At 30.2% G+C, this 27,073-nt stretch overlaps 4 protein-coding genes across 5 annotated transcripts; 2 read left to right on the plus strand and 2 right to left on the minus strand.

Moving 5' to 3' along the window:
- Window positions 1-3,248: 3,248 nt before the first annotated feature.
- On the minus strand, window positions 3,249-4,800 carry LOC106763691 (rosmarinate synthase-like). Its single transcript, XM_014647857.2, has 2 exons — window positions 4,378-4,800; window positions 3,249-4,278 (listed from the first exon to the last, which is right to left on the minus strand). Exons 1-2 carry the CDS (start codon window positions 4,798-4,800, stop codon window positions 3,364-3,366), a joined length of 1,338 nt encoding a protein of 445 aa, XP_014503343.1. The 3' UTR covers window positions 3,249-3,363.
- A 5,029-nt stretch (window positions 4,801-9,829) lies between these two features.
- LOC106764333 (50S ribosomal protein L33-like) lies at window positions 9,830-10,642 on the plus strand. Its single transcript, XM_014648617.2, has 2 exons — window positions 9,830-9,963; window positions 10,294-10,642. The coding sequence occupies exon 2, from the start codon at window positions 10,318-10,320 to the stop codon at window positions 10,489-10,491; it is 174 nt and encodes a 57-aa protein (XP_014504103.1). The 5' UTR covers window positions 9,830-9,963; window positions 10,294-10,317; the 3' UTR covers window positions 10,492-10,642.
- An 11,239-nt stretch (window positions 10,643-21,881) lies between these two features.
- Window positions 21,882-24,800, plus strand: LOC106762991 (V-type proton ATPase subunit c''2). Its single transcript, XM_014647136.2, has 4 exons — window positions 21,882-22,107; window positions 22,198-22,275; window positions 24,082-24,252; window positions 24,360-24,800. The coding sequence occupies exons 1-4, from the start codon at window positions 21,983-21,985 to the stop codon at window positions 24,526-24,528; spliced, it is 543 nt and encodes a 180-aa protein (XP_014502622.1). The 5' UTR covers window positions 21,882-21,982; the 3' UTR covers window positions 24,529-24,800.
- A 342-nt stretch (window positions 24,801-25,142) lies between these two features.
- LOC106763074 (6-hydroxynicotinate 3-monooxygenase) lies at window positions 25,143-26,947 on the minus strand. Of its 2 annotated transcripts, XM_014647246.2 has the most exons (4): window positions 26,621-26,945; window positions 26,219-26,523; window positions 25,795-26,005; window positions 25,143-25,716 (listed from the first exon to the last, which is right to left on the minus strand). In XM_014647246.2, exons 1-4 carry the CDS (start codon window positions 26,873-26,875, stop codon window positions 25,195-25,197), a joined length of 1,293 nt encoding a protein of 430 aa, XP_014502732.1. In that variant the 5' UTR covers window positions 26,876-26,945; the 3' UTR covers window positions 25,143-25,194. The 2 variants fall into 2 exon arrangements, with proteins under 2 accessions (XP_014502732.1, XP_014502731.1); XM_014647245.2 differs by having other exon boundaries at window positions 25,143-26,005; window positions 26,621-26,947.
- Window positions 26,948-27,073: the final 126 nt, after the last annotated feature.

Here is a 27,073-nt window from a genome sequence, read left to right on the forward strand (position 1 = left end):
ATATTTTATATTTTATATAATATATATATATATATATATATATATATATATTATATACTCGGTTAAATATATATAGAATTATTTTAATAAATTATCTTATAATTTATCATAAAATGATTAAATATATTTTTCATTTTCAAACTATTATAAAATTCATAAATTAAATTATAAAATATTTAAATATTTTTTTATATGAAAAACAAAGTTTTATAATAAATAATAATATAAGTCTCGCATGTCAATTGTTGAGAATAATATTTTACATCACTTTCATAAAATTTTAAAAAAAAAATTGTAGTTTAGTTTAAAAATGAAACACGATTTTTATAATGGTTTACGAAAATATTTAACCCTTATGATATAATTTATTTTTCTCAAAATAATAGTAAAAATACATTCAAACAAATCATTACTAATAGGATTGTTAACATTGGAGCTAGGAAAAGTCAAAGTGTAAAAAAGAAGAAAGAGAAGAACCAATCATTGTCATTAGAGTCCAAATAAATTGCTTTATTATTTTAATAATATATTTTATATTAATCTTTTTAATAATATATGAAGAACTATTAATCGAAATTGATTATATCTCTCTTAGCACTTTCCACAATAAAAAAAGGAAAAGCAGAAAGCCATCACTATCTATTAAAACATGGCAAAACAAAATTTGAAAAGAATAGGGGCTAGCACTAGTGCACTATTAGGAATCTTATATACATAGTGTTATTAATTTTATTAATTATATTGCTTCAAAAATCTAACTTATTATAAAGGATTAATTAAATAGTGTTGTTGTCATTAATTATAAATGTCTCATTCTTGTAAATAGTGTAAATTATGTTGAAGCATTGTTTCTTGCAAAATGATATTTTAACATCATTTTTTGACACCATTTTGACACTGCATACGTGTCAAAATATGGTTGGACGATTTCAAATTAAAAAAATAAACTTTGGTTATTCTCTTCCAAATATATCCCTGTTTCAACTTTTTTAATTTGAAATCGTCCAATCATATTTTGACACGTGTGTAGTGTCAAAATAGTGTCAAAAAATGGTGTTAAAATATGATTTTCGTTGTTTCTTTTATTTTATTTTGGTTTCATGAATTAAAAATTAGTAGTCTTGACATTAATGTGTGTACCAATCAAATTGGCATATTTTCAAACTAATTTATTCTAAAACCCCAAATCAATCTACCAATTCTGCCTTTAGGTCGTATGAGTTGGTCAGATATTTTTCTATTGTGTCTTCATGAGATTTATTCAATAATTAATGATAAATGAAATTTATTTTACCATTATTATTTAAAAAAATATATGTGTATAGGTTTATATATGTAAATATTAGACTTTTTATATTTAGTAAAAAATTTCTTGCAAATATGGAGTTTTACAAAACTCGTGAAATTCTAAGAAATAATTTTTGCGGATTTTTATAAACAAATTGATAATAAAATGACAGTGTTCTTTTGTTTTAAAAAGCTTTTTGTTAAATCAACCGGACCTTAAAATTAATTCACTAACAAAGTTTCATTCTAAATTTTTGAAAAATTTGAGATAGTTCAATTCAATTCCTTGAACTCAATCATTTTATTCTAACAATTTTATCTACTTTCATTTTAATATTAAATATTATTCCAGTCTCTAAATTTGAACGTGAAATTAAAATTTGTTTATATTTCAAAATTTGATTTCAAATTTTAAAAATAAATTGATATAATTCTTCTAATCTAATATTAATTATTTATTATTTTTTACTGATTAACATTTGAGTTAGAATGTATCAAATATATAATTCAATAACAAAAAAATAACTTATCACGTCATTGAAACCATGTCTAGCAAGTAGGCAACAAACATGAAAAATGTTCAATAACATTTTTTAATTAAATGGTCAGTATTTACGTTAATTTATGTGACATGTATGTAAAAAACATAAATTTATGTCTAATCCAAATTTATGCCAAAACCAATTCAATTTTAGAACAACTAAAAAAATTACGTTTATTTATTGTACTAATGAACGTAAATTTAGGCAGAATAGAGGAAAAAAAGGTAAAAAAAAAAGTATGTTTCTTTTGAAAAAGACATAAATTTATGTTTATTATTTAGCCAATCGACGTAAAATTATGTCAAGGTTTTGCATGACATAAAATTACATCTATCGAAATTACGTTTGACACGTAAATTTTTTTTAATGTAATTAACTTATGAAAACTATATCTATTCATTTTTAAAGTTTAGGAAGTAAACTGAATCAAAATTTGAATCAATGGATAAATTCCAACTTTGTATTACATACAAGAGAATTTAACCTAATTGGATTTTGAAGATTATATTTATTCATTTTTAAAGTTTAAGAATCAAACTATATCGAAATTTACGACATGAATGAATTCTAATTTTGCATCAAAATTTAGAAACAAACAACATATATAATCCTCAATTTTATTATAACGAAAAAAAAAATATTTAAATGTCTTTTGTTTTTCTAAAGTTGGTTAAATTTAAGGTAATTTTTCCTAAAATATTTTTTTCCTTTTCTGTTTAGAAAATTTAAAATTTTAAAAACAATCTAAATTAACATGGAAATTAAAAAATAGAATTCATAACTACTTATGAATAATTAAATAAAAATTTATGACTTTAAAATTTCTAAATAATTGTGACAAGGACTTTTTTTTCAAGTAATATTCCACAAATTGTACTATACTTAGAACAGCATTTATCATAAATCAAAGATAAATTACTCGTGCCAAATGTATATTAAATTACAAGCTATTAGAAAAATATCCAAAAACTCGAAAGAAATTATTAATTACATATACATTTTATGAATTCTAGACAAAAGAAGATGACTAGTTACATAAACTAAATTTAATTATATGTCCATAAAAAAGTAACCGAACTAACACTAATAAAACTTATTGCTTGAGATTAAAGGTTAATTAAATTCATTTGTTATTAGTTGAAAGATAGTAAACAAAGTGGACATAATTTTATATGTAATATATTTTAAAAAAAGGATCAATATAATAATTTTTTATAGCTTTAAAATATTAATTAATATAAAAATTCTCATAAAAAACATCATGTTGTTCCTAAAGTGAGCTACCAATTGATTCTTTTTTATTTTCTATATATACAAGTTTATGGAGAAAGTTTACTTTAGAGAAAGTTTACTTTGAAAGTCTTAATTGATTAATTTTTGTACACTATTCATGCATATATAAGATCAATGGATGGTGAATTTTGAAAATAGGAGCAATGACATATATGTAGTAGGTGATGATAATAGAGTGGTACCAACCTAGATAGTTTACTAGTTACCACATATGACTAAATTACAATATTTTTAAGGTTGTTCATTGAAATTTCATTAGAATAGTAGGAGAGAATTGTGAGATAAGTTCAACCTCACAAAGTTTAGTTGCTTCCTCTTCTCTTAAGGTCACCATAGCCACTCTGCTTAAGGGACCCTCCCCAGGTGGGCCAGGGAGTATCAGAATCTGTCCTTCTCCCAAAACTGGTTCCACATAACAAGAAACATGAATGGCTTTCAAACCATTTTCAAACACAAAGTAAGGCTCCACACCCTCCAAGCTAGTACAAACAAGATCATGGCCGTTCATCATGGTAGCTGAATTCACATCATCACCATTTTCTAGCCACTCAATCAAATCCATCACACCCTTATACTCCATTCTACCCACAACATCACTTATTGCTCTGACAGCTTCTCCAAATTTCAATTTCTCATCCTCCCCTTCTACTTCATGGACCTTATTATACACCATGCAGTTCCCAAAGAACCCAGTGTCCAGGCCCAACACTTTTCTCATGTCCAAGCATATGGACATGTCAACAAGCCCATTTCTCAAGCCCCTGACTTTGCTCAAAGAGATCCAAAACAAGGCTGCTAGGGCCTCAAAGGGTGTTATTGGGCTGTTGGATTGGGCCATGGAGATGCAGGCCTTAACCATTTGGGCTGAGAAGCCCAGGGAAATGGTAGTGTACCTTGCTTCCTTGAAGGAAATAGGTTTTCCAATTATAGATTTGTAGTGGTGTATTAACTCCATGTGGTGGTGATCATTAGGGTTAGGGTTTGTGTTTGCATGTCTTGTGAGAGGTAAAGGGTGGAATAATGGAGGAGTAATGATTTTATCACCCATTGAAATATCAGCCCATGCTTTCATGAATGAGATTGCAGAAATGGAATCTGCCAAGAGATGAACACAGCTTAGGCCTATTGCTAATCCACCTTCTTCAAATTCAGTCAGCTGAAATTTACACCAAAATTCAAACTCATTTGAACATAAAAAGATACTATAATAATACTGTCTTTATTACCAAATTCTGAAATATAAAAGAATGGTAACCTGAACATAAAAAGTGGACCAATAATAAGGTTTGTGGAACATGTCCTCCCAATGCACAAGTTGGAGTTCCTTTTCTCTATAAAGATTTGGTAGCCATTGTTGCAGAGTTCCTTTGGCTTTGGCCTCCACCACTCTCAGTCCTGCATCATTGCATTTGATCTTCCAATGCCCTATTTCATCTCTTGTCAACCTTCCAGTCACCATGGGGAAATGGGTCAGCATTTCTGACAAACTCTCTCTCAACTTCTTGGTTATTTCTCCAAGCTCCAATGATTCTCCTGAACCTTGGTAATAGCAGACCAACCTAATGTGGTTGTGCTGCATGTGATGATCCAAAGCTGATAAGGGAAAGTACTTTCCTGGCTCCACTGCCTTGGTGCTCACCACAGTTCTTTTGCAGATGTACCTTACTTCTGTGGCCATTTCAACACATATAATGATGGTATATATCATATTAGGGTTTTATAGATGTGTCATGAATGACATTGAAGGAAATGAAAAGGTGCACCAAATTCAACTATTTCTAAGGGAAACAAAGTTTTCATGCATATACCAGAATAAATGATCTTTTCATGAGCCATGAATGTTGGCTTCATTTTCGGGTTTACATTATATGTGTGCAATTTAGATTAAATAATACAAGATTTCTGAACTCTCTTAAAGTTAAGAACTTAGATTAAATAATACATTAAAGAGGTCATATACGAGGTACCAAATCACTTCATCTTAGCCTCTGTAAAAGAACATGACAATTAACATGTTTGAATCACTTTCTTTTGTTGTTTCTCATGTAAAATCAAAACTCATCAAAAATATCAAAGTGTTCATGCCATGGGATTTAGATCATGACATGCATCTATAATAATAACGTCTGCTGCTGGGTTCTTTAACTTTTTTTTTTTTTTTTATAAATCTTATTGGTAAAATTGGTTGATTATTCTAATTAAAGCTTTAAAGCATCTAATATAACAATAATATAATTTTTTGGTTTTCACTCTCTTTCGTTCTCTCTAACTTAACATGTAAATGTAATTTTACCAAATGGTATCTATCGTTCCTTCCACTTTCGTCACCGTACATCTCTGCCAGAGGTCAGAAAAAGCATGACAGTATGCTAAATCTAGGAAGCTAACCCTATTTTAACCCTAAAAAAAAAAAATAGAATGTCTGCATAAATCTCATTAGGATAGACTTCAACCATGGTTCTGATAGTATATTAAGAAGTAGGGTTTAAGTCTAACTCAACTCCACAAAACCAACTTCTTATATGAGGTTTGCACTCTAGTTATTTATTATAAATTGGTCTTATCTCTAATCGATGTGGGACTTCTAACATTATTATTATTGTTACATTTTTTTGTAGAGCCCTATAAAAATGTTCAAGTGTAACATTCTACTGATTATCCTAGTATGTTGGTTGTAGCTAAGTATAAGAATGATGGGAAAAAGATGTGAAGTTGGTAAATATAGTTCTGCCGCATTTTTATGATAATACAAAGAATTTTGATGATTTATGAATGATCTATAAATTTTTTTTCATATTTCTTTCCTGGATCGAAATATGTTGGTATAATTGTGAATGAAATGTTAAGTATGGAACAAAAAAGTTTATTGAAGGCACATTGTTTGAGTGGTTGATGGTCTTGACTAATTATGTTAAAGATTAGTTGGAATCTTTTATTTGAGTTATGTAGTAGGTGGGTTGTAATGCTATCAAAACGGATCATTCAACCCGACCCACCACACGTTGATGGGTTAAAGAAGTTAGTTTACTGTCTTATTTAATTACAAGTTTTTTTTTTCAATTTTAAACAAAAATATTTTTTTTTTCTAATTCAAATGTTAATAAATTTTAGTCTAAAATGATGTTAAACTTTAGAGACAATTCAAAATAAAAAGAAAATACAATCCAATCCAACAAAAAAAAAATGCAATAGAATTCACAATCATCTTAAACTCCAAATACAATCCAAAAGCAAGCACAAAAAATAAAACATATAAGTATCTAACATTGATAATTTACGTCTTACTTATCCATTTCTAAGTCTTGAGTGGATAAATCAACAATATTTTGCTCTTTTGAAAAATTCTTTTTTATTTCCATATATAATAGAATAAAAAAAAGTATTAACTAATAATATTGAAACTCAAAATAAATAACTAAATTTATTTCATAGTACTAACAATAATGTTATCTCTTAGTTCAAAACATGCAACCAATTTTGAGTTAAAATGAGTGTCTCAACATTTTATGAAAGAACAGAGGAGCGTTATTTGGCTAGCACACGAGAACTAAGACTAAAGGTAGACTCACTAGCAACTATAGTTATTGAAATGCTAAGAGCATCACAACCTATCTTAGAAAAGTTTGGATAATGATCTCGATGATCCCCTCTAATAGCTCAATGCATCCAACTTGTCAAAAAACTTTGGATTAAGATTCCCTTCATCAAAATAAAGATCCAATTTAGACCATCTAGTGTCATTAACATGTTGACTCAAATAATCAACATATTCCTAAGATATCATGAAACAAATTTAATATGTCATTCATCGTACGTGAAAAAATAAAATATACATAATAAAGTAAAGTAAGTTGAGAATTAAAAACTTACATCAAATGCATCCATCACTGTTTCATCATTAGTAAAGGAAGGTTGTTGTATTGCATGAAAAACTTGAGAACTTGAAGTATTTGACTCATTTAAATTTAATTTGACATATTCCTCAACCAACTTATATATGTTATCATTTAAAACATTAATCTTATCTTCATAAGTAGAAGGATTAATCTTTCTACAACAAAAATTAAATTGCTTCAAACTTCATTCATGGATCAAGAATTGCTCCAATAGCATGAATGTCACAATATTGATCCCAATACTTACCAAAGTTGTTCATCATACTCAACGACATATCTTTAATCATCAGACCATCACTTTTTACCTTTTCCTACAACAACCATTCAATTTTCCAAACTTACATGAAGTAACCATTAAAAGTTGGATAAGAAGAACCTGAAATCAAATTAGTTATTACATAAAATGGCTTCAAGAACTCACTTTTTTCAACCCTTTTCCACTCTGCATCGCTAAAACATATGATGAATGACCATTAAATTATAGAAAGTCAATAAGTTTTGCACCATGTGGTCAAAAAGCATTTAAAGGGACAATGGTTGTACCATAAGAAGGGATTGAAAAAAAAAATATCACAAGAACCAAAACACTACAACAAATTGATCAAGACATTCAAAATTATTCCAGACAAACAATAAGGATAACTCCTCTTACTAGAGTTTCCTACTAAACCTTTTTTCTGGAATAAATAATGTCCTTCTACAACCCGAGCTCTTACATGCCTTTACTTAATCAACTCTCACTCTCATGGCACCCTCAAGTTTCTAACTCTTTTTCCTTATTGCTAGGGTTTCTACCTTATTATACTATAAATAGGAGACATACCAATTCTTATTGGATTTATTTTTCTGAATTTTTATTAAAGCCCATTATTTTTATAATACAAAAATAAATTTATCTTTATTTTAATTAATTCTAATAAATTCTTAAATAATTTATTTTACTTTAATATCTTTATTATAATTAATTTTGATAAGACTTTAAATAATATATTCTATTTTAATATCTTTGTTCTAAACTAGTTTAACTAATATGTCAATTACACTCTCCCAACTTTAATTAATTTTATTACACACGCGCACAACAATTATTATAAATATTAATACTCACACCACTTGCACATAAAACAAATCATAAAAGTAATAAACATATATTTTGCACATAACAAAAATAAAAAAATGATCATCAACCTATAACAAAGAGTTCTAATCACATGTGTTACACATCACTTCTATAATATTTATCTATTATTATTATTTTAATTCACAACATTCACGCTCACCACCTTTCTAGATAATTATTTTTTTAGTCTTACATTGGCACCATTATGGAGTCTTTGTTTCTTCTTCATACTTAGTTATGTCATTCTAGTCTTGTCAAATTGCAACAATTTGTTCCTAGCTTATCCAAGCTGTCCAATTTGGTCTATAAGTCATGTCAATTAGGAAAACATAATTAAGAGTTCCTTTCTTCGTAGTGTCTCATAATATGCTTCGTCTCGTTTTGCTATAGTCCATTATGACATTTGGGAACCTAGTTGTGTTAAGTCTAATTTAGGTTTTCAATATTTTGTTACTTTTATTGATGATTATTCCATATGCACTTGGTATTTTTAATGAAAAATCGTTTTGATTTATTTCACATCTTTCAAACCTTTTATACTATATTAAAACTCAGATTGGTGTTTCAATTCAAATTTTGCAAAGTGATAATGGTCGTGGATATATTTCACATTCCTTTTCTCATGGTATTATAGCCATGGTTTAGAGTCTATCCTAGTAAAATTGGTTATAGGATCACATATTAATGTCTTTTCTGTTGGGTACAAACAAAGTCCCGTATCGGATAAAATAATATATGGACATGGATTTATATACACATAAGATACCTCCATTAGTAAGAGATCTTTTGGAGTGGTACCAAAAGCAAAACCGTGAGGAAGAAGAAATTAAAACGTGATGAAAACGATAAAAATAATTGACAAAAACAAAAATATTAGGGTTAATAAAAGGAAAATGAAGTTTTACTGTAATAATGTTTAAATTTACTTAACCTTAATATTTACTGAAAGACACACTTATATTATAAAGATTATAAAGATTGTGTCAACTACTAATAAATATGAAACTAACATATAAGTATAAAAATAATATTGGTTTGAGTCACAAAGTTACACTTCATCTTCATGACTTAACTTATATAAGTGTAAGTTTATTTAGATTGAATTTAATTTGATTCCAACACAAATAACAATCAACATAATCTAATTTTATGAAAATGGATTCAATTGAATTATAACAACTCGATCCCATGAATGTCTTAATTACATAATAAAATAAAATTATTGAATTATTTTCATTAATAAGGTAATCGAGTTAATTTAAAATATTATTTATTATCCTAATTATTTGAATTCATTATTTATATTAATATGATTAGAATTATAATGACGTAAAAATAAAAAGAATAAAAGAACACTAAAAAATGGTAGATTTTAAATTAATTATGTGTGTACAAGAGTAAAATCAGACAAAGCAATACTCTTTAAAATGCCATGTCTGACAAAATTATTATTACGGTTATGAGAAATATAAGAAACACAATTTCATACACATTTTTTTCTGAATATTCTTATGGATCCAAAATTATCACAAAATTTATTAAATTTTAAAATGTGCAGATTTTAATTTTAATTTCACAAACATGCTCACAATTTTATAATTTCAAATAGACTTTAACTAAAGATTTTTTTTATCAGCAATTCTAACTAAAGTTAAAATAAAGAATATTTATGCCAAGAAATATTTTCCATATTTCTACAAAAATTTCTATATAATTTCTGTAAATTATTTTATAAAACATGGTTTATACCTGAATCGATTGAAACGCAGATCTGGGGATAGGAGAACGCAAGAGGTAACCAGTGAATCACGGAATTGTTAACCAGGTTCGTTCTGCATAAACCCTGACATATAAACAAACAAATTCAGTGTAGGTTTTTTCTATTATCTAGAGTCTAACTGAACTCGCTGAATCGACTCTAAACTCACGATTTTGTCTGAGTTTGGGCGAATTTGCTCAAGTTAACACGAGCTTATTAATTAGGTTTAAGGGTTTACGAGTTTGATGGCGATTTTGATATGTGCAAGGTGTTGATTTTAGCTGATTCTCAATGTTTTTACATGATTTTTTTTTTGGGTAAAATGTATAACTTTATTTTGATTGAAAAAAAAAAACTGTGTTTGATCATGGTGAGTATTTCTTGCGTTTGTGATAGTGATATCTCTTTCAAGAGTAAAGAATGGGTGACAAGAAGAAAAAAGCTCAGATGTTTGTGAAACTAGTGTCTGCTGCCGGCACTGGATTTTTCTATGTAAAGAGGAAGCCAAGGCAGTTCACAGAGAAGCTTGAGTTTCGAAAATTTGATCCTAGGGTTAATCGTCATGTTCTGTTTACAGAGGCTAAGATGAAGTAATCTGGTATCTTTTATGGCTTCATTTCTCTTGTAACTGGATCATTCTTATACTTCTCACTTCTCTGAAAGGGTTTTCTATTGCGGTGTTAATTTTGAATCCTTCCAATCTTTATCTCTATCTCTGTATGTTATATTTTCTTAGTTTGTTTTACTTGTTTCTTCTTTGAGATTTATGCCTTTGGCTATCTTATTAGGATCTGATTAGTATTAGTTAAGAATATAAACTTTAGTCTTAGTTTCACATTGAATTAAAATGAGAAAGTGGTGAAGATTATTAATTCATTATCTTAAAGTTTTTAGTAGAGAGGATTATCAATCTGTGATTTGGTCTCGTTAGGGGTGCGTCTTTTCAGGGAATCTTCTCTTCAATAATTCTAACAATTCCTTGTTTTCTTTCACTGTACTTAGGGAAGTTGTCCTTGGAGAGAACCTTGTCAATTTGTTCAGGCCTTAAGTAATGAGCTTCGTGTTTCAATTTAGACAGAATAAAGTTGTACCTTTCTAGTTGCGCGATCAACTTCACCAGGTAATGGAAGCCTGCCTGAATATAGCAAAGATTCTTAAACTGTAACATTAGGTGAGTGGATATCAAATTGTTCACAGTATCCTGAGATGCTTGCAAATGTTTCTTGCCTCTTTAAGTATCCAGATATTTTGATACTTCCTTCAATATATCCACCAGTTTTCCTTCCAGCTAGAACATCCATCAAAGTAGTCTTACCAGCACCACTTACTCCCATCAGAACTGTTAGTACTCCTGACCTAAAGACACCACTAACACCCTTCAAGAGTTCTAGACGTTTCCTAAAAACCTCCTTGCTTTTTCATTTCCCACGATCAATATAACAGTCAAAATGTACAACAGTTCTAATTATTTTTCACAAAAATTAGACAAAGTTCAGTGCTAGCACTTTCCTTGTCCACTTAAAAGTAAAGTACCTTTGACATGTCTAAAGAATACTTGATCTCATCAAAAGAGAGGGATAAAGGTTGAAAAGGAAGAACCTACGCCTTCTTCCACCTTTGTTAGCCTTGTCATCACTAACTCTTCCAGAAAATGACCTGGATGATATACTTGCTTCATCACCCGCTTTATTTCTGGCTTCTCATCAAATTCAATAGGTTATGGCCTCAATACCAAAGCTCGAGCTGAAAATAGAGAAACTGTAACTTGTGCTCTAGGACTCACCAGAGGAGCTCTTCCCATTTGTTAGTTAAATTAACTTTTCAGCTGTAAAAGCATTTCTTTCCAGCAATGTTCTTGGGATTGCCCTGCTTGATCCTTTCCGAGTGCTGCAGAAGAAACATATTCAATGATAGCAAATTAAGTTTGTGGATATATAAGAGGATCTAAGTAAATTTCTCAGCTAACAGATGTATGAACATGGTACTTACGGCTTAGATATTGCAAAGCAAAGGTGACCAGAAAATTATAGTGGTATACATAATCAATCAATGCTCCTACTCCAATCCAATACCAATAAGCTTCTGTGCAATGTCCACGAGTTTTCAGTGTCAAAACTCATAATCTTTCATTCGAATTGGGAGTAACCCCACACAGACCATTCTTCTTTAAGGGTTTGTAATTTGAGAATCTATGGTGGAACAGAATGAGCCCTTTCAGGATAGGAAGAAGGTCCCTTTGATTGTAAAAGGCTGGAAGTTTCCTTATTCTTCTACAATAAAATGCCAAATAAATAACATTTTAAAAACGATTTTGTTAAATATGATCAATTTAGTTCAAATTTATTTAGATTTATAACAAATATCTAAGGTATTTTTTAAAATAATTAAGGACATCTATTTCACATCAAATTAGTAACTATTAACAGAAAGAGTATTAACAAGTGCTAGTAATTATTACTCTGCACCTTTTTAATATTGATTTGTTTTTCAGAATTTTCTTTTATTTATTACTTTTTGAGCTCAAAATACCATTAGCTATTTTTTATTAATTAATTATATATCTCCTTTTTTATCTAAATTTTTTATAACTTGTAATTATGTAATTATTATTATTGTTAGGTTTAATCATTTAGAACATTCTTATTTATGTAGGGTTTTTTCAATTAGGTTCTCGTATTATAAAATCTCTCGATTAGGTTTCTGAATGTAAAAAATTGGATTAATTTAGGGTTTGTTGTTAATTTGGATGAACGGCGTTAAAAAATGTTACACGTGGCAGGGTGACATTACCAAGTTTTATTGACGTGGCATACATTAGTCGCTAAGCTGGTTTTTTTTATTTACATATTTAAAATACTTGAACGAAATCAAAAAGCAAAGTTTTTGTTCTTTTCGTCCTATAGAGAGGGAAGCAATGTTTTCCTTTCTCTCCTCTACTTTGGTTCGTCCTGTAAGGAGAAGAGGGCTTTTGCGTTTCGTGCTGGGACAAATGTCGGTGACGATGACAGTGTGGAGAGAGCGTGATTCGATAGCGTCTTCGTATTTTTTGGGTAGATCGTGATGACGTCTTGTTCGTTCCTTTCTTTCTCCTTTTCCCTTCTTGGGTTCTCTTTGGGGTTTTCTCACAGGGAAGGAGAGACGAGTTTCAAGGGGCTCAAGCACGAAGTTTCGCGACGCGAGGATCTCGCCCTCCAATGTCTTCGCGGCGAAGGAAGAACGTGTTTGGGCTCGTGATCTGGGGGTTGTTTTTGCTTTCTTTTTTGTAGATTGGAACGGGAATTGGAGTTCTTTTGCAACATTGGGGTTAGGGTTTCTGAAATTGTGAATTTGAGGTTTTGGATCCTGCGATTTAGGGTTTTGTCTATTCTATGATTTTGGGAGTTTCAAATTGGAATCTGAGTTTGAGGTATGAGAATTTCTTGTGTTTTTGATGTTTGGTTTTGGGTTCTTCCTTTTTGCATTGTTTCTTTTTTTTTTTTTTTTGGATTGAGGGTCCTTTCTCATTGTTCTGGGTTCCCGTGGTGGTTGAAGATGGTTGTTCTAAGTTCCCGACGATGGTTGATGATGGTTTTGCGAGTGGTGTTGATGGTGATGGGTGCGATCATGCTGCTACGGGTGTTCTTGGTTGTTCCCTTTCTTCTGAACCATCTTCACTCAATTAAATCGTAACGTTTTCACTTAATTTTTTTTATTTAAACCTTGCGTTTTGATAAATTTTATTTCAATGAAATTAAATTGGTAAATCAAACAAATCCAATTCAGATGATCATATACTTAGTAATGTCACCCTATCATGAATACTCAATTTTAACGTCGTCCATCCAAATTAACGACAAACCTTTAATTGATCTAATTTTTCACATTCAGGAACTTACTTGAAAGATTTTATAATACGAAGACCTAATTGAGAAAACCTAAACATATTCTAAAAGATTAAACCTTATTGTTATACAGTAAAAGTAAGTAGATAAATATAATAGAATAGAAAAAAAAATGTAACTGTTTTATTAAGATTTGAAAATTTATTATATTTATTTAGATGAAAAATAGTTACATTTTTTTACTCTCGATTTCAATATTATTATGAGTACTCAAGTTTAAAAGTTAATATATCATCAATCAATTTCTCAAATCTTGTTTGAATTTCAAACAACTTTAAAATAGAAAAATTATTAATGTCAATATTCATAAAATTTATAAATGAATTAGCTGTAATTTTTATGCGCTAACGGATTTTGTGTATGGTTGTTCCGAGATATAAATTGTGTGTAACATAATTGATTAATTAGTAAATATAATATAATTTCTATAACATAGTCAATTGTGTTTAAATATTTAATGTGATTATTTTTTATTGTCAATCATATTTTATAAATAAATAATTAAAGGCAATATTGAAATAATAAATAAAGTTAATTAATTTAAGATTTAATATCAAGTAAAATAGTTTATTTTTATATATTATTTTAAAACGTAACCTTTTTATGAATTAAAAATTATAATATTTTATTTTAAAATTCATTTAACTTTAATTTTTTTTAAATTTATTTATTTTTATTTTGAATAAATTTATATTTTAATTTAATTTAATTTAATCTTAAAATTTGTTTTTGTTTTTATTTATTTATAATTTATTTTATAAATATATTAATATACAAATTAATTTACTTTACTACCTAAATAAAATCAATTACGATTTTACTCTTGCTCTTCTTTTCTTTCCTTTCGGTCTTTGTTTTACCATCCCTTCAATCCAAATAAAACATAAGTTACATTTTCTCTTCTAAAAGTCCAAATCTATCCACACCTACGATGCACAAATAAATAAGCATATAGGATACAACACTTATTTTATATGCGATAGATTTATTTTGAAAATAATAAAATATAATGTGATGTATGAATATATCGCAATAATTTTTAAAAACATAATAAATATACAGTTGTTATATTCAAATTAAAATTATATGTATTAAAATTGTTAACATAATTTTTTTTTATAAACTATTGTGATCATAAAATATTATTGTTTTATAAATTAAATATTTCATGAATAAAATATCTTAAAATATTGTAGATATTGAACATAGTTAAGTAGTCCAAATTGAAGTATAGATGAATCAAATATGATACAATCCTGTTTAAAAAAGAGTTATATCTTTTTAGAATTTGAATTCTCATTAGACACAACAAAAATAAATTAAAGAAAAATGTGGAATAATAGAGATGAAGACGCAACAATCTAGAAAAAAGTTCCTCACAAAAATGTTAATATTGAATAAGAATCAAATATCTAATCCAAGAATCAAAATGCATATAATATGACTCAAAAGTACTTACATCAGTTTTTTATACTTCTATGTATAAACAATAAGTTTAAGAAAACCTATAAATCCTAAAATAATACCCAAAGTCCAAAACATATAAAAATAACAAAAAACAAAAATTATAGACTTAGACTTTCACCTAACAAGGTATGCTAACACAAACTAACTAGCCTAACGAATTTAACATTATACAAAATTAAAATAAAATCATAATTAACTTAATTTCCTAAGTTATTCTTCAATTGTATTCATGATCTTCATGTTCTTTAAGTTTTTTTTCTTCATGAAACATTACAAGATTCAAAGAGACATGTTTTGATCTTTGCCCTTATCATAGATCCTTTTAATTACGAATTATCAAGATCTTATGTTCAGGAGATAGTCATTTATCATACCCTCTTTCTTAAAGAGAATTTGTCCTTAAATTCGTACCACTTAAATACTCTTTATCATTATCCTTCTTTAGAGAGAAGTCAAACTAAATTCTAAATTCTACCCACAAAAACAAACATAAATCAAAGAAACAAATATAAAATAATCAAAAATAGAAATTCAACTAAACTGATATTTAGATCCAGAAAGAAGTCATATCTTATTATCATAGATTTGAAGGTTTGTCTTTAGGATCAAATATTCACGTACAAAAATCATCAAACAATTTTAAATTAAAGATGCAATACTCAAAGAAAATCATAAGAATATCATTCACTTTTAACCTATTCCACATCTCTTTCCAAAGGTTCACATGGTACCCTAAAGACCATTTGATACGTGAAAACCTTTACTCCAAAAACAATTTATATGTACCCAAAATCACTTTACAATGCAAACACACATTAGTTCCTATACTACAATACTCTTCCCGTGCATACATCTTAACTCACCCATTTATATAACCAACAAGGAGGACATGCACCATGAAACTTGCAAAAGCTTAACCCCAACACACTACCAATAGTGAAATATACACCCTTGTCACTTTGTACACGAATCAAGAACCCTTATTCAACCAACTTTTCCATTCATAGTATTGCTTAAACTTCCACTACCAAAGTTATCTTTACTCATGCAATAAGATGCTCAATCCATAACCTACTCATTCATAGTCTTCTCCACGCACCCTGGTTTTTCCACCTCTACTCATTCCTACTACACCATATCTCTTTTGAAATGAAAACCATTTTAAAAAAGGACTAAGCAACCATGGTTGGGCATTCATGATAGAAAAGATAAGAACCCAAACAAAACAACACCCATATTCAAAGATAAACCCAATTTAGCACCCCCTACCAAGCCTTCTTCCCTTGCTTCACGTCTACAACCTTAAATCCCTTTCCCCAAACTTTTGCTTTCTTCTCCAAGCTTCTCACGATGCACACACATAGTCCTGAACCTCGCAACTTCCTTTCTTCCATAGCTCTCTCCCTCTCTCTCTTGGTTCTCTCATTCTCACTCTTTCTTCTCTCACGTTTTCTACCTTAATGTATTTATACTCACATAGAATCCAACCTTAAACATATCTGGCCAAAAAAAGGTTTTAACTAAAACCTAGAAGATATAAGATTTTCATTTTGTTTTGAAACCGTTGCTACATGTTCTTATATTCACTTGACTTCCAATGTATAGTTTTAGAAGCAATAATGGTATAAATAAAGAATAAATATTCTTTGACACATCTACACTCATTTGACATATTATTTCTCACTCTCTTGTTATAAAAATAATGTCAAATGAGTGTAAATATGTCAACCTACTATTACCCATAACTAAAACAAACAACATATATTATTTAACAATAAATAATAAAAATATTAATTAATTTATTTATCCACCAAAAATTTTAACATAAAACCATACAAAAAAAAACTAATTTATCTTATTTTATTATTTTCCATTTTTATATATTTATTTTATTATTTTTCTTCGAATTTTACCTAACTTCTAGAGGAATATGTTGCATTGTTCAATATTGATAAATCTTCCAAAAGGTTAGAAAAATAAAACAAAATATATTTAGATTCTCACTACTCGTCTAAGTGTTTCACTCAAATTTCACTTGTATATTACACTGATAAAGTTTTTTCTTGAATGTACTCTCTTGCTTTTTTACGTTCAAATTTCCTTTTAGCGGACAACTCTAGTAGCTTAAGCAAAGAATGAACAAACAATGAGAAAAACTTTGCGAGATCTAAATATTGACTCAAGTATAAGAAAATATAAAACTCTAGAAAAAACTTCATAGAATTTCTAAAAAAAGGACTGAATATAATTTAAGAGATGAACAATTATAGGTAATGGTGTAACATAATAATTTGTGTTGAATTGTACACTTTTTTTCTTAGATCCTTACTATATCTTCTTCTTTTTATATATTTGTTTCTTTTTCACCTGAGTCCACAGTCTTTTTTTTTTTAATATGACAATTCAACACACAAACAAAGACAAATTATCCTTCAAACACCAAAACTCATGCAAGATCAAGGTAAACAGTTAATTGGGACTATAATTAACAGAAAAAAAAGAAGAAAACATATAATTTTTACGAATCAAATGTAAAAATACATAATTTAAAGGAAGATAACAAAAAACACAAAAGTTAAAAACTCGATGGAATTAGATAAAATATTGGTTTTTTTTAATATGAAAGAAAATAATATAAAAGAGGATATTCAAACTGTAACAGATGATACTATTATGTCTAAGAAAAAGTACGATCTTTTTTTAATTTGAATCTTTAATAGAAACAACAAAAATAAATCAAAGAATGCAAAATAAGACAACGCCACAATCTAGGATATTCGCTACAAAGATGTTAATCTTTGATAAGAATCAGAGTTCCAATCCAAGAACCAAGAAAATCCTCTATCAAAGATTACCAAATGCATATAATATGACTCAAAAGTGTTTCCATAAGCTTCTGGTACCTATATATATAAGCAGATAAGCCTAGAAACCCTAAAATAAAGCCTAAAACCCAGAACATATAACAATAATAGAAAAAAAAATTACAGACTTTTTCCTAGCGAACAAACATTACGTAAAATTAACATATGTAAAATTAAAATAAAATTATAATTTATTTAATTCCCTAAATTATTCTTCAATTATGCTCATAATTCTCATGCTATTTAAGTTTCTTCCTTCTTGGAACCTTCTAAGATTCAATGAGACATGTGTTGAGACAAGATCATCTAAAGAGAGACGAAACATCTCTTGTTTTGAAGTTTAAATAACAACACTAAACAAAATAATCTTGGATAATCAGATGTCTAAAAAAAGTAAATAACAAAGAGATATCACACAGAGAATAAAATTACATTGTCGAAGTGGTCATAAGAGAGAGTGTTTGAGCACTAGATAACAGACAACATGAAATTATCAAATGAACCATCTAGATGTTCGTTTAATTAATAAAAGATGCTAGAGAGAAAACATCCAAATATTAGAAGCATCAAAGCACCAAGCCAAATCAGAGTAAAAATCAAAGGTTATATCTAAGGCTACACGAGACATTTAAATATTAAAAAATGAAAGAGATAAGCTAAAATGAAATGACGTATTATTGAGAAGAACTGTTTGATAAGTAGGAAAGCCTACATACACTTGTCAAGACACTGTGCTTAAAGATGTATATACATTCACAAAGTAATGTGTGTAAAGTGTTTAAGTAAATCTTGTAAAGCAATGAGTGCAAAAATTTATCAGGTGAAACATGTTTTATAGCAAATATCATCTAAAGGACATATGCACAAAACAAAGGATATATCTGAGTCTTAAGGATAACACTTCACCCTTGAGGAAAGATGTAATTCCAAAGCTTGATGTTTTACAATTAATCAATGCTACAAGGAGAGAGAGCTAAAGCAAAAACATTGTCTAATGAATATTAGCTCTGAACAATAAAGACATGATCTTAAAATTTTAATCAATGGAAAATATCTTAAAAATAATATTGTCTGATGAAAAGCGCGACAATCCTTATGTATCAAATTACTTTTCATTTGTATCAAATTACTTTTCATCTATAAGTGTCTAATGTTTTTCAACGAATAACAATATGCCTTATGAATGTCTAATAGTATCTGAATGTTATGATCAATGGATATATTTATTGACACAATGTGTGATAAGATGCTTTGAATATATAGTGTAGGATAACATTCATAAATGATCAAAACATTTAATATCATTTAATGTATGTACTGTAAAAGTGTTATTGTGCTTGTATATCTTGTCCTCGATTAATGTACAGATCAGAATTACACAATGGGTTAATCAAAACAATTACATATGTGGATCAAGACGTTGAGGGAAGAAAAGAATGTTCTAAGAATAATCAAAGTATAAACTCCTACTTTGACATGTCGTACAAATCGCGTTTCAATCAAGATATGATAAAGCATTGTACCTCTACATGACAAGACAAGTGAGTATGTCCATCTACCAAAAACCATTAGGAAACCTACACAAAGGTCAACTCCACATCTAACGATTATATCTTAAAAAGTACTATATAAAGAAGATCAGCTGAAGAAGACAAAGTTGTTGTTGTTTTTTAGAAAATGAAGATTGACAAGTAAAGTAGAAATTAAAAGAAAGGAAGGGTGTAAGAGAAGAAAGAGAGAGAAAATGAGAGAATGAGCTCAAGAAAAATTATAAGTCATTGACTCTACCTCATCTAACCTTCAAGCTTATAATGTTTAATGCTTCCAACAAAGTGAAAATAAGGAGGAGAGAAATGAAGAAAAGAAAAAGAGAGTGATAAGGTATTATGTCGAAGATGGGATGAAGAAAAGAAAGAGATAAAAGAAATTAGGTTGAAATGAAATAAAGAAAAGAAAACTAAAGTTGAGAGCATAATGAAAAGAAGAGAAAAAAAAGAAAAAGAATATGCATTCAACATGCATACTACTTTTCACCAAGCTCATACATATTGTCTAAAGCTCTTCATCTAGAGGGAACTGAGAAGTGAAGGAGCATACAAACCAAAATCTGCTGAATAATCAACAATGTTGCTGCTCAAAGCCTACTTCATATGCAGCTCTTCAATCAAAGGAAACAACTTCATTGAAGTAGAACAAAGAAGATGAAAAAAGTTAGTACTCGTCTTACTGCTACGTGCATATCGTTTGAAGCTTCTCCATTCAAGAAGATTCAACCTCACTGAAGAGAAGAGATAAAGAGCAAGTACAAGCATGGAAATTGATGATCAATGTTGCTGCTCATCAAGCTTACATCGTCTTATGCTCTTCAGCAAAGGAAGCAACCTCCAAGTTACCAGACTACACTTCATAATATTTATGCTCTCCAGAAAAGTTAAATTAAGTATGTAACTTTACAAGTGTCATATTGTAATTCTTACAATATCAAACTTAAACATTTGTACCTTGTAATATCCCGTAGTGGATTTAATGTATGTTCTGGAGAGAACTAAAACACTTGCAACCTGGAGTGGTTAATACTCGACTAGACAACATATCAGGTTGATACCAGATATCTAGGTGCCGAGAGTGGTGAGAATACTCAACTAGATAGCGTATCAGGTTGATACCAGACGTTTAGGTGCGAAGAGTGGTGAGAATACGCAACTAGATAGCGTATCAGGTTGATACCAGACGTTTAGGTGCCAAAAGTGGCAAGAATACTCAATTAAACAACATATAAGGTTTATACCAAATGTCTAGGTGCAAAGAGTGGCGAGAATACTCAACTAGACAACGTAACAGGTTGATACCAGATGTCTAAGTGTTAGGAGTGGCTAGAATACTGAACTAGACAACGTATCAAGTTGATACCAGACGTCTAGGGATACCAGGAGTGGTGAATAATACTGCACAACCAAGAGTGGGTTAAACTCATCTAGGGAATCAGGAGTGGTGAAACTCAACTAGGCAACATATCAGGTTGATACTAGACATCTAGGAATACCAACAATGGTTTATAATACTACACAACCAAAAGTGGGTTAAACTCAAATGTAATCTTTGAAAAAGATAAATGAATTCTCGCAAGAGTTCTTGGAAGAGACTAGATGTAACTCAATTGGAATGAACTAGTATAAAAATCTTGTCTTTGTTGAGTTATTATACTAAATGCCTTTTTACTTTCATTATAAAAAAAATAGCATCTAAACAGGTTTAAACTATCTATTTTCTTTTCTTATGCGTTGATTATGTGAATAGTAAGCATACTTTTACTCAAATATAAGATATTTAAAATATTCTTTTAAAAACATACACTTTTTTTATCACTAGAATTTAAAAGTTATACGATTCTTTTTGTGAAATTTTTCTAAACAATTTATATAAACTTTAATGTCTTAAAATGCCCTAATGTCCTTCACTACTAACCATTTACTTATCCAACACTATTTAAAACTTTATTTTTTGATGTTTTTATGTGACTTCAACATGTTTGTATCTTTTAACCAAACAAATATTTAATTATTCTCAAATTCATACTACTTAAAAATTCTTTTATCATTATCTTTTGTCTCCTGAGGAGACTTATTACATAATTAATAATAAATTAAAATTATTTCTAAAGTTATTATTTAAAAAAATATATGGGTAAAAAAGTTGTGTACAAGTTTACATATTCGACTTTATAATTTTTTACATTTCATAAAATTTATGGTTTTTCGGATTCAATAATTCTAAACGAGCGTTTCGTCCCTTCCATTCTGGCTAGTGGTTAACAGTTACGAAGATCCAATCACAAACATTCATCCATTCCCTTCCCTTCGCAACACGTTCACAATGTCTTCGACGATTGTGGCACATTCGAGTTCTTGGAGCAGGGCACTTGTCGCGATCTCGCCCTACACCTTCGCCGCCATCGGTATCGCGGTCGCAATCGGCGTCTCCGTCCTCGGCGCCGCCTGGTAAACATTCGATATCCGTTTTTCAGTTTCTGTTTTTTGTTTCCGCTTCTGTTGTTCTCAGTTCCGGAATCGCTTCGCCCACGCTTGCAGGGGGATCTACATCACCGGTAGTAGCTTGATCGGCGCTGCAATCAAGGCTCCTCGAATCACTTCCAAAAATCTCATTAGGTGAAATTAATTGCAATATTGTTTGCCCGTTTTCTTTTTAGTTTATTTTTTAATTGGACTACGTATATTTTATTTAGGTGTTTCCTGCTCTCATTTTTCAGTAATTTTTTTTGGTACTAAATTAGGTTGATGAGAAATTTTACGGTGGTGGAAGTCTATGTTTCTGTTGATTTTACCTTGATTTATACAATTCTAGGTTAGATTAGGAGATTACGTTGCTAAATAGGAGAGGATTGTGGCAGCTTTGTGTTAGAGTTTTGTGATAACTGTTTCAGAACAGAATCAAAAGAGCAATTCTGTTGGGTAGTTAATTTTTGTTTAGCAAACAGTTTGGTTGGAAGCCAAAATTATATATAGGTTTCTCTGTTCTGTTTTTTAGAGAATAATGAGAAGTTCTCTAGTTTTCTATATCCTCTACTTTTCTTTAGATGTTGTGAGTGAGTAGCACTGAGTGTGCAGGTGAGAGAGGCGATGTGTGAATGCATACCCATTGCTGTATTACAAGTTTACAAATTACAATTGCACAGCGGCGGTTCGCAGCTGTTACAAAAATAGTTGTCGGCAAAGGATTATTTTGCTGAACTTTTGTTTTAATAGTTCTGAAAGGAAAAGAGAATTGTTATGATAAAATGAAGTCTATGATGTTGAGGAATCAGTCTAGAAGTCCTCTTCTGTCAGTGACTTCTACTAGATCTTTATTCAACGATTTTACTTTATTAGTGGCTTAATACTCGCTTTTCTTGTAAATAGCCATATTTTGGTAGTAAAATTATGATAACTGTGATATAGGTTTGAGTGTAAGGTGCTTTTACTGGGTATTGGGCATTATTCTCACCCCGCATAATAAGCAGTGATAATCTTTCTTCATCATTCGGAGTAAGTGATCGTATGGTCTGAAGCCTACTGGGTTATTGAATAACTATCTAATACATGAAAAAAAAAATGGAAGATGTAGAGAGCTTCTTGCACTGAATTCTGTTCTCCATTTCAAATTCAATCTATTTTTGTCAGAGGACAGATGCAAAAGCTGAAAGATGAATACTGATATTTTAATTTCAAAAAAGGGAGAATGCTTTGAAGTTCATTTTTTCTTGACAAGGTAAGAATTCTCACGTGCATATTATGCCTTGTTTTTTGGGTAGAAATTGCTTGTACCCTTTTTCAAGTCAATCTAGAATGAACACTCTAATTGCTCAACTTCAATACAACCTTTACTATTGTCGTTTGTGGGCGAGCATGGGTTGCCAGTAAGTGGCATTGTAGTTGGAGAAGAAATTTTTTTTTCTATGTCAACTTCTGTTCACAGTCTCACTGGCCCTCTGTTTGTTTCCTTTGTTTATTCTTGGGATTATTATGCCTGCTCAAGTATGGCTCGTAAAAGTTAGTTTGCGTTATATTAGGGTTTGGAATTGTAATTACGTTGAGCTCAATATCTTATCTTTCAGCTTTTCGGTTTTTTTTTTTTTTGTCTCAATTATGTAGAGATTTTAGTTTTATTAGCTCTATCAATAAGACTTTTTTATTATAAGTTGTTTTGAATACTTAATAAACTAATAAGTACTTAGTCATATTATAATGATTGATTGACCCAACTTACAATGTAAAATGTTGTTAAACCCTGTTTTTAATGTGAATATCAAAATTTTAATTCTGAATTTAAGATTGTTCTATTTGATTGCTGCGAATGTTAATGTTACTTTTGCATGTAGTATCTACATAATAGTATAGCGGTATGGCTGATATAGTTTCAAATATAATCATTTGTGCCATCTTGACATTATGGTTCGAATGTTTGTTGTATTTCAGTGTAATCTTTTGTGAAGCTGTTGCTATATATGGTGTTATTGTGGCTATTATCCTTCAAACAAAATTAGAAAGTGTTCCAGCAGCAAATATCTACGACCCAGAGTCTCTTAGGGCTGGATATGCAATCTTTGCTTCTGGATTAATCGTGGGCTTTGCAAATCTTGTTTGTGGGTGTGTATTCTTTTTTACCTACCTCATATTTTTGCTGGAAATCTCCCGATGAATGCAGGGGGACCTTTTCCATGTTGTTGTCACATTCAATTTTTTCCCTCTGACAGGTTGTGTGTAGGAATAATCGGAAGCAGCTGTGCTTTATCTGATGCTCAGAATTCCTCCCTCTTCGTGAAAATTCTTGTGATTGAGATCTTTGGTAGCGCGCTTGGGCTATTTGGAGTGATTGTTGGAATTATTATGTCAGCACAGGCAACATGGCCAACAAAAGTTTAGTTTCAATGTATCAGAATGTGGTGTGGGAATGCAATTATGGTAGAGCGCAATATATCTTCTGTACTGCCAGGGATTAAAGTTTTCTCTATTTCCTGTTGGTAGAAATGTAAAATCCAACTAGTACTTTGCCTCCATTACATTTGTAGGCTGTATTATTTACCTATGAGTTGTTAGAAGGTCTTGTGTATCATCAGATATGTCAGTCTGTTGGTTGAATTTCAATATTTTTGGAGGACCAAATCTTTTATTAATCAATAAGAAAATTGAATTTATTTGGGCTTGTGAATAAACTCAACAAGCAGTTTTGTTGAAATGTGGGTTAAGATAATGTTCATGTTAAAATTGGGATTTAAATGTATTTGTAATTGGGAGTGGCATTATGAATGTTGGGAGTTGGTGACATAATTGATTTGATAGAATAGCAATTGGAAAAGGTTTGCATTAATTAATAACTGATGTCCTATTGAAGTAAACCATCAAGAACAACATTTTCCATTGAACAGTAATTTTCGGAAAATCATGTCTCAAATGATAATTAACATCATACTTTTACTTATTATTCGTTTATTTTGGAAAGCACTGGTGAATCTTTGTTAAGATGTGAACACTTTAAACAAGGAACCAACTGTGAAGATGTGATTTTGAATGTAGTAATAAAACACAATGCTACAAGCAATCAGATGGTAATAGACCAAGTGATAAAGGGCCATCATTAAAAAATGGTGTGTTCCTCACTAGAAGCTCCTGATGATCCTCTGGCCTAACCAACTTTGGGTCAAAAGGTTCTGTATCAGGTAGAACAAACCCTTGTTTCAAACGACCTAGACGCCTAGCATGAAGAACTTGCTTTGAGGTGAGTGGTAGCCTAATCAACTGATACTCTTCCAAAGCTGATTCAAGCTTTTGTGCTCCCCACTTCTCTATGCATTTTCCTAACACAGCTGCATCTAATATGGACATGTTTGTGCTTCTAACACAGTGAGGAGTAGTGGGATGAGCTGCATCCCCTACCAATACCACTTTCTCCCAAAATATCTTCTCCAAGGGATCACTATCATATATGAAATTCAAGAAAGGTTCCCTTGTTTCTTTTATGACCTTTACCAATTCAGGAATCAAAACCTTTTCTGCCTCTTGCTGCATCTTCTGGATCATCTCACTATTTACCTTCATTGTCACTGATGTCCCCTGAAATGGAAGCATGAAGAATGACAGAAAAATCATTTCAGGATTCTTAGCAATCAAATGGATGAAGAACAAAGTTACCTTAACTTCAGGCTCAGGCTGATTCACAAACCAAACCCAATTGAGTCTTTTTTTGTGCAGCTCATACAGCACAGTGTGTGAACCTGAGGCCAAGTCAAAGTACAAGCATTTTCCTAGATCAGGGTATGCCTTTCTGATACCACTGATGGCTTCTGAATTCTCAATTTTCGAAAAATCAAGAACCCCTCTCCATGCACAATAGCCTGAATATCTGTAAAAGATACAAGATCTTATTAATGAACCTTTTCCAGATCTTATTAATCAACAACTTATGCACAATTCTGTGACCATACAATTAATTATTTCTCATTTCTCTATCTCTTTTTCTCCCTGGTAAATTTGTGCATTAAATTCATTGTACAAATATAATTTATCTTTCCAGATTGACAGCAAAAGTCTTATCCCACTGGGTTGAAATACAAACCTCAGTTTAAAATCAGGGAGATATTTCTGACGGATGGAAGAGAGACAACCATCTGCCGCAACAAGCAAATCCCCTTCTATCTCTACAACCTCACCAGTTTCTAGAACCTTAGCCTTTACTATGACACAACCCTTATCATCTACAACATGGAAAGAGAGAAAAACATGACCCCATAAAAATATATCTGATGGCAGTGCATTGTACAGAAGGCCATGAAGATCTGCCCAATGTGCTGCTCTGAAGTTCAAACTCTCATCCCTTGTCAGTGTACTGTGAACCTTCCTCTCACTATCAGTTACATAGTTCTGCTCAGGCAAAAAAAAAAAAAAACTTTTTCTATTTTGCATATAAAACTGAAGTGCTCATAATTAAATTTGAGAGAATTAACAGAAGAGATGAAACCTGATCAATGGTTAGAGGGAGAGTGGTGTTGAGTAGGAGATGTTGTTGTGAGTGTGGAAGCCATGATTGAATGATTTGTTGGGAGAAAGAGTTGAGTCCAAGACCAGCACCAGTGGGGCTTCCAGTTGGAGAAGAAGGTGTTTTCTCAAGCAGGAGGACATCCCAACCAGCTAAGATAAGAGCATGTGCACATGATATACCTGCTATGCTTCCTCCTACTATCACTGCCTTTCCTCTTTCTCCTTCACCAACCATTTTTTCTATGCTACTTTATCTCTTCTTCAACCACAACAAATCTATAATATATGGTCCAAAACTTTCTTCTTCCTGCACCTTCAGAATGAAAATTTTGTATTAATCTAGATTGTACTTTCTTATTTTATATTTCACAATTTATATTTCAAAATATAAATTTTTGTATTTATAAAAGCACAATTTAGAATACAAAAATTA

The sequence above is a fragment of the Vigna radiata genome, chromosome 6, assembly GCF_000741045.1.
Source record: "Vigna radiata var. radiata cultivar VC1973A chromosome 6, Vradiata_ver6, whole genome shotgun sequence".
Lineage (NCBI taxonomy): Eukaryota > Viridiplantae > Streptophyta > Magnoliopsida > Fabales > Fabaceae > Vigna > Vigna radiata.

Bases quoted from the DNA above. Each gene is read 5' to 3' on its own strand.
- LOC106763691 (XM_014647857.2), bottom strand. From the start codon at position 4,800: ATGGCCACAGAAGTAAGGTACATCTGCAAAAGAACTGTGGTGAGCACC. The intron at 4,279-4,377 runs GTTACCATTCTT...TGTAAATTTCAG, and splicing joins GGTCCACTTTTTATGTTCAG to CTGACTGAATTTGAAGAAGG.
- LOC106764333 (XM_014648617.2), top strand. From the start codon at position 10,318: ATGGGTGACAAGAAGAAAAAAGCTCAGATGTTTGTGAAACTAGTGTCT.
- LOC106762991 (XM_014647136.2), top strand. From the start codon at position 21,983: ATGTCTTCGACGATTGTGGCACATTCGAGTTCTTGGAGCAGGGCACTT. The intron at 22,276-24,081 runs GTGAAATTAATT...GTTGTATTTCAG, and splicing joins ACTTCCAAAAATCTCATTAG to TGTAATCTTTTGTGAAGCTG. The intron at 24,253-24,359 runs GTGTGTATTCTT...TCCCTCTGACAG, and splicing joins TTTGCAAATCTTGTTTGTGG to GTTGTGTGTAGGAATAATCG.
- LOC106763074 (XM_014647245.2), bottom strand. From the start codon at position 26,875: ATGGTTGGTGAAGGAGAAAGAGGAAAGGCAGTGATAGTAGGAGGAAGC. The intron at 26,524-26,620 runs GTTTCATCTCTT...TTGCCTGAGCAG, and splicing joins TCCCTCTAACCATTGATCAG to AACTATGTAACTGATAGTGA. The intron at 26,006-26,218 runs GTTTGTATTTCA...TATCTTTTACAG, and splicing joins CTCCCTGATTTTAAACTGAG to ATATTCAGGCTATTGTGCAT.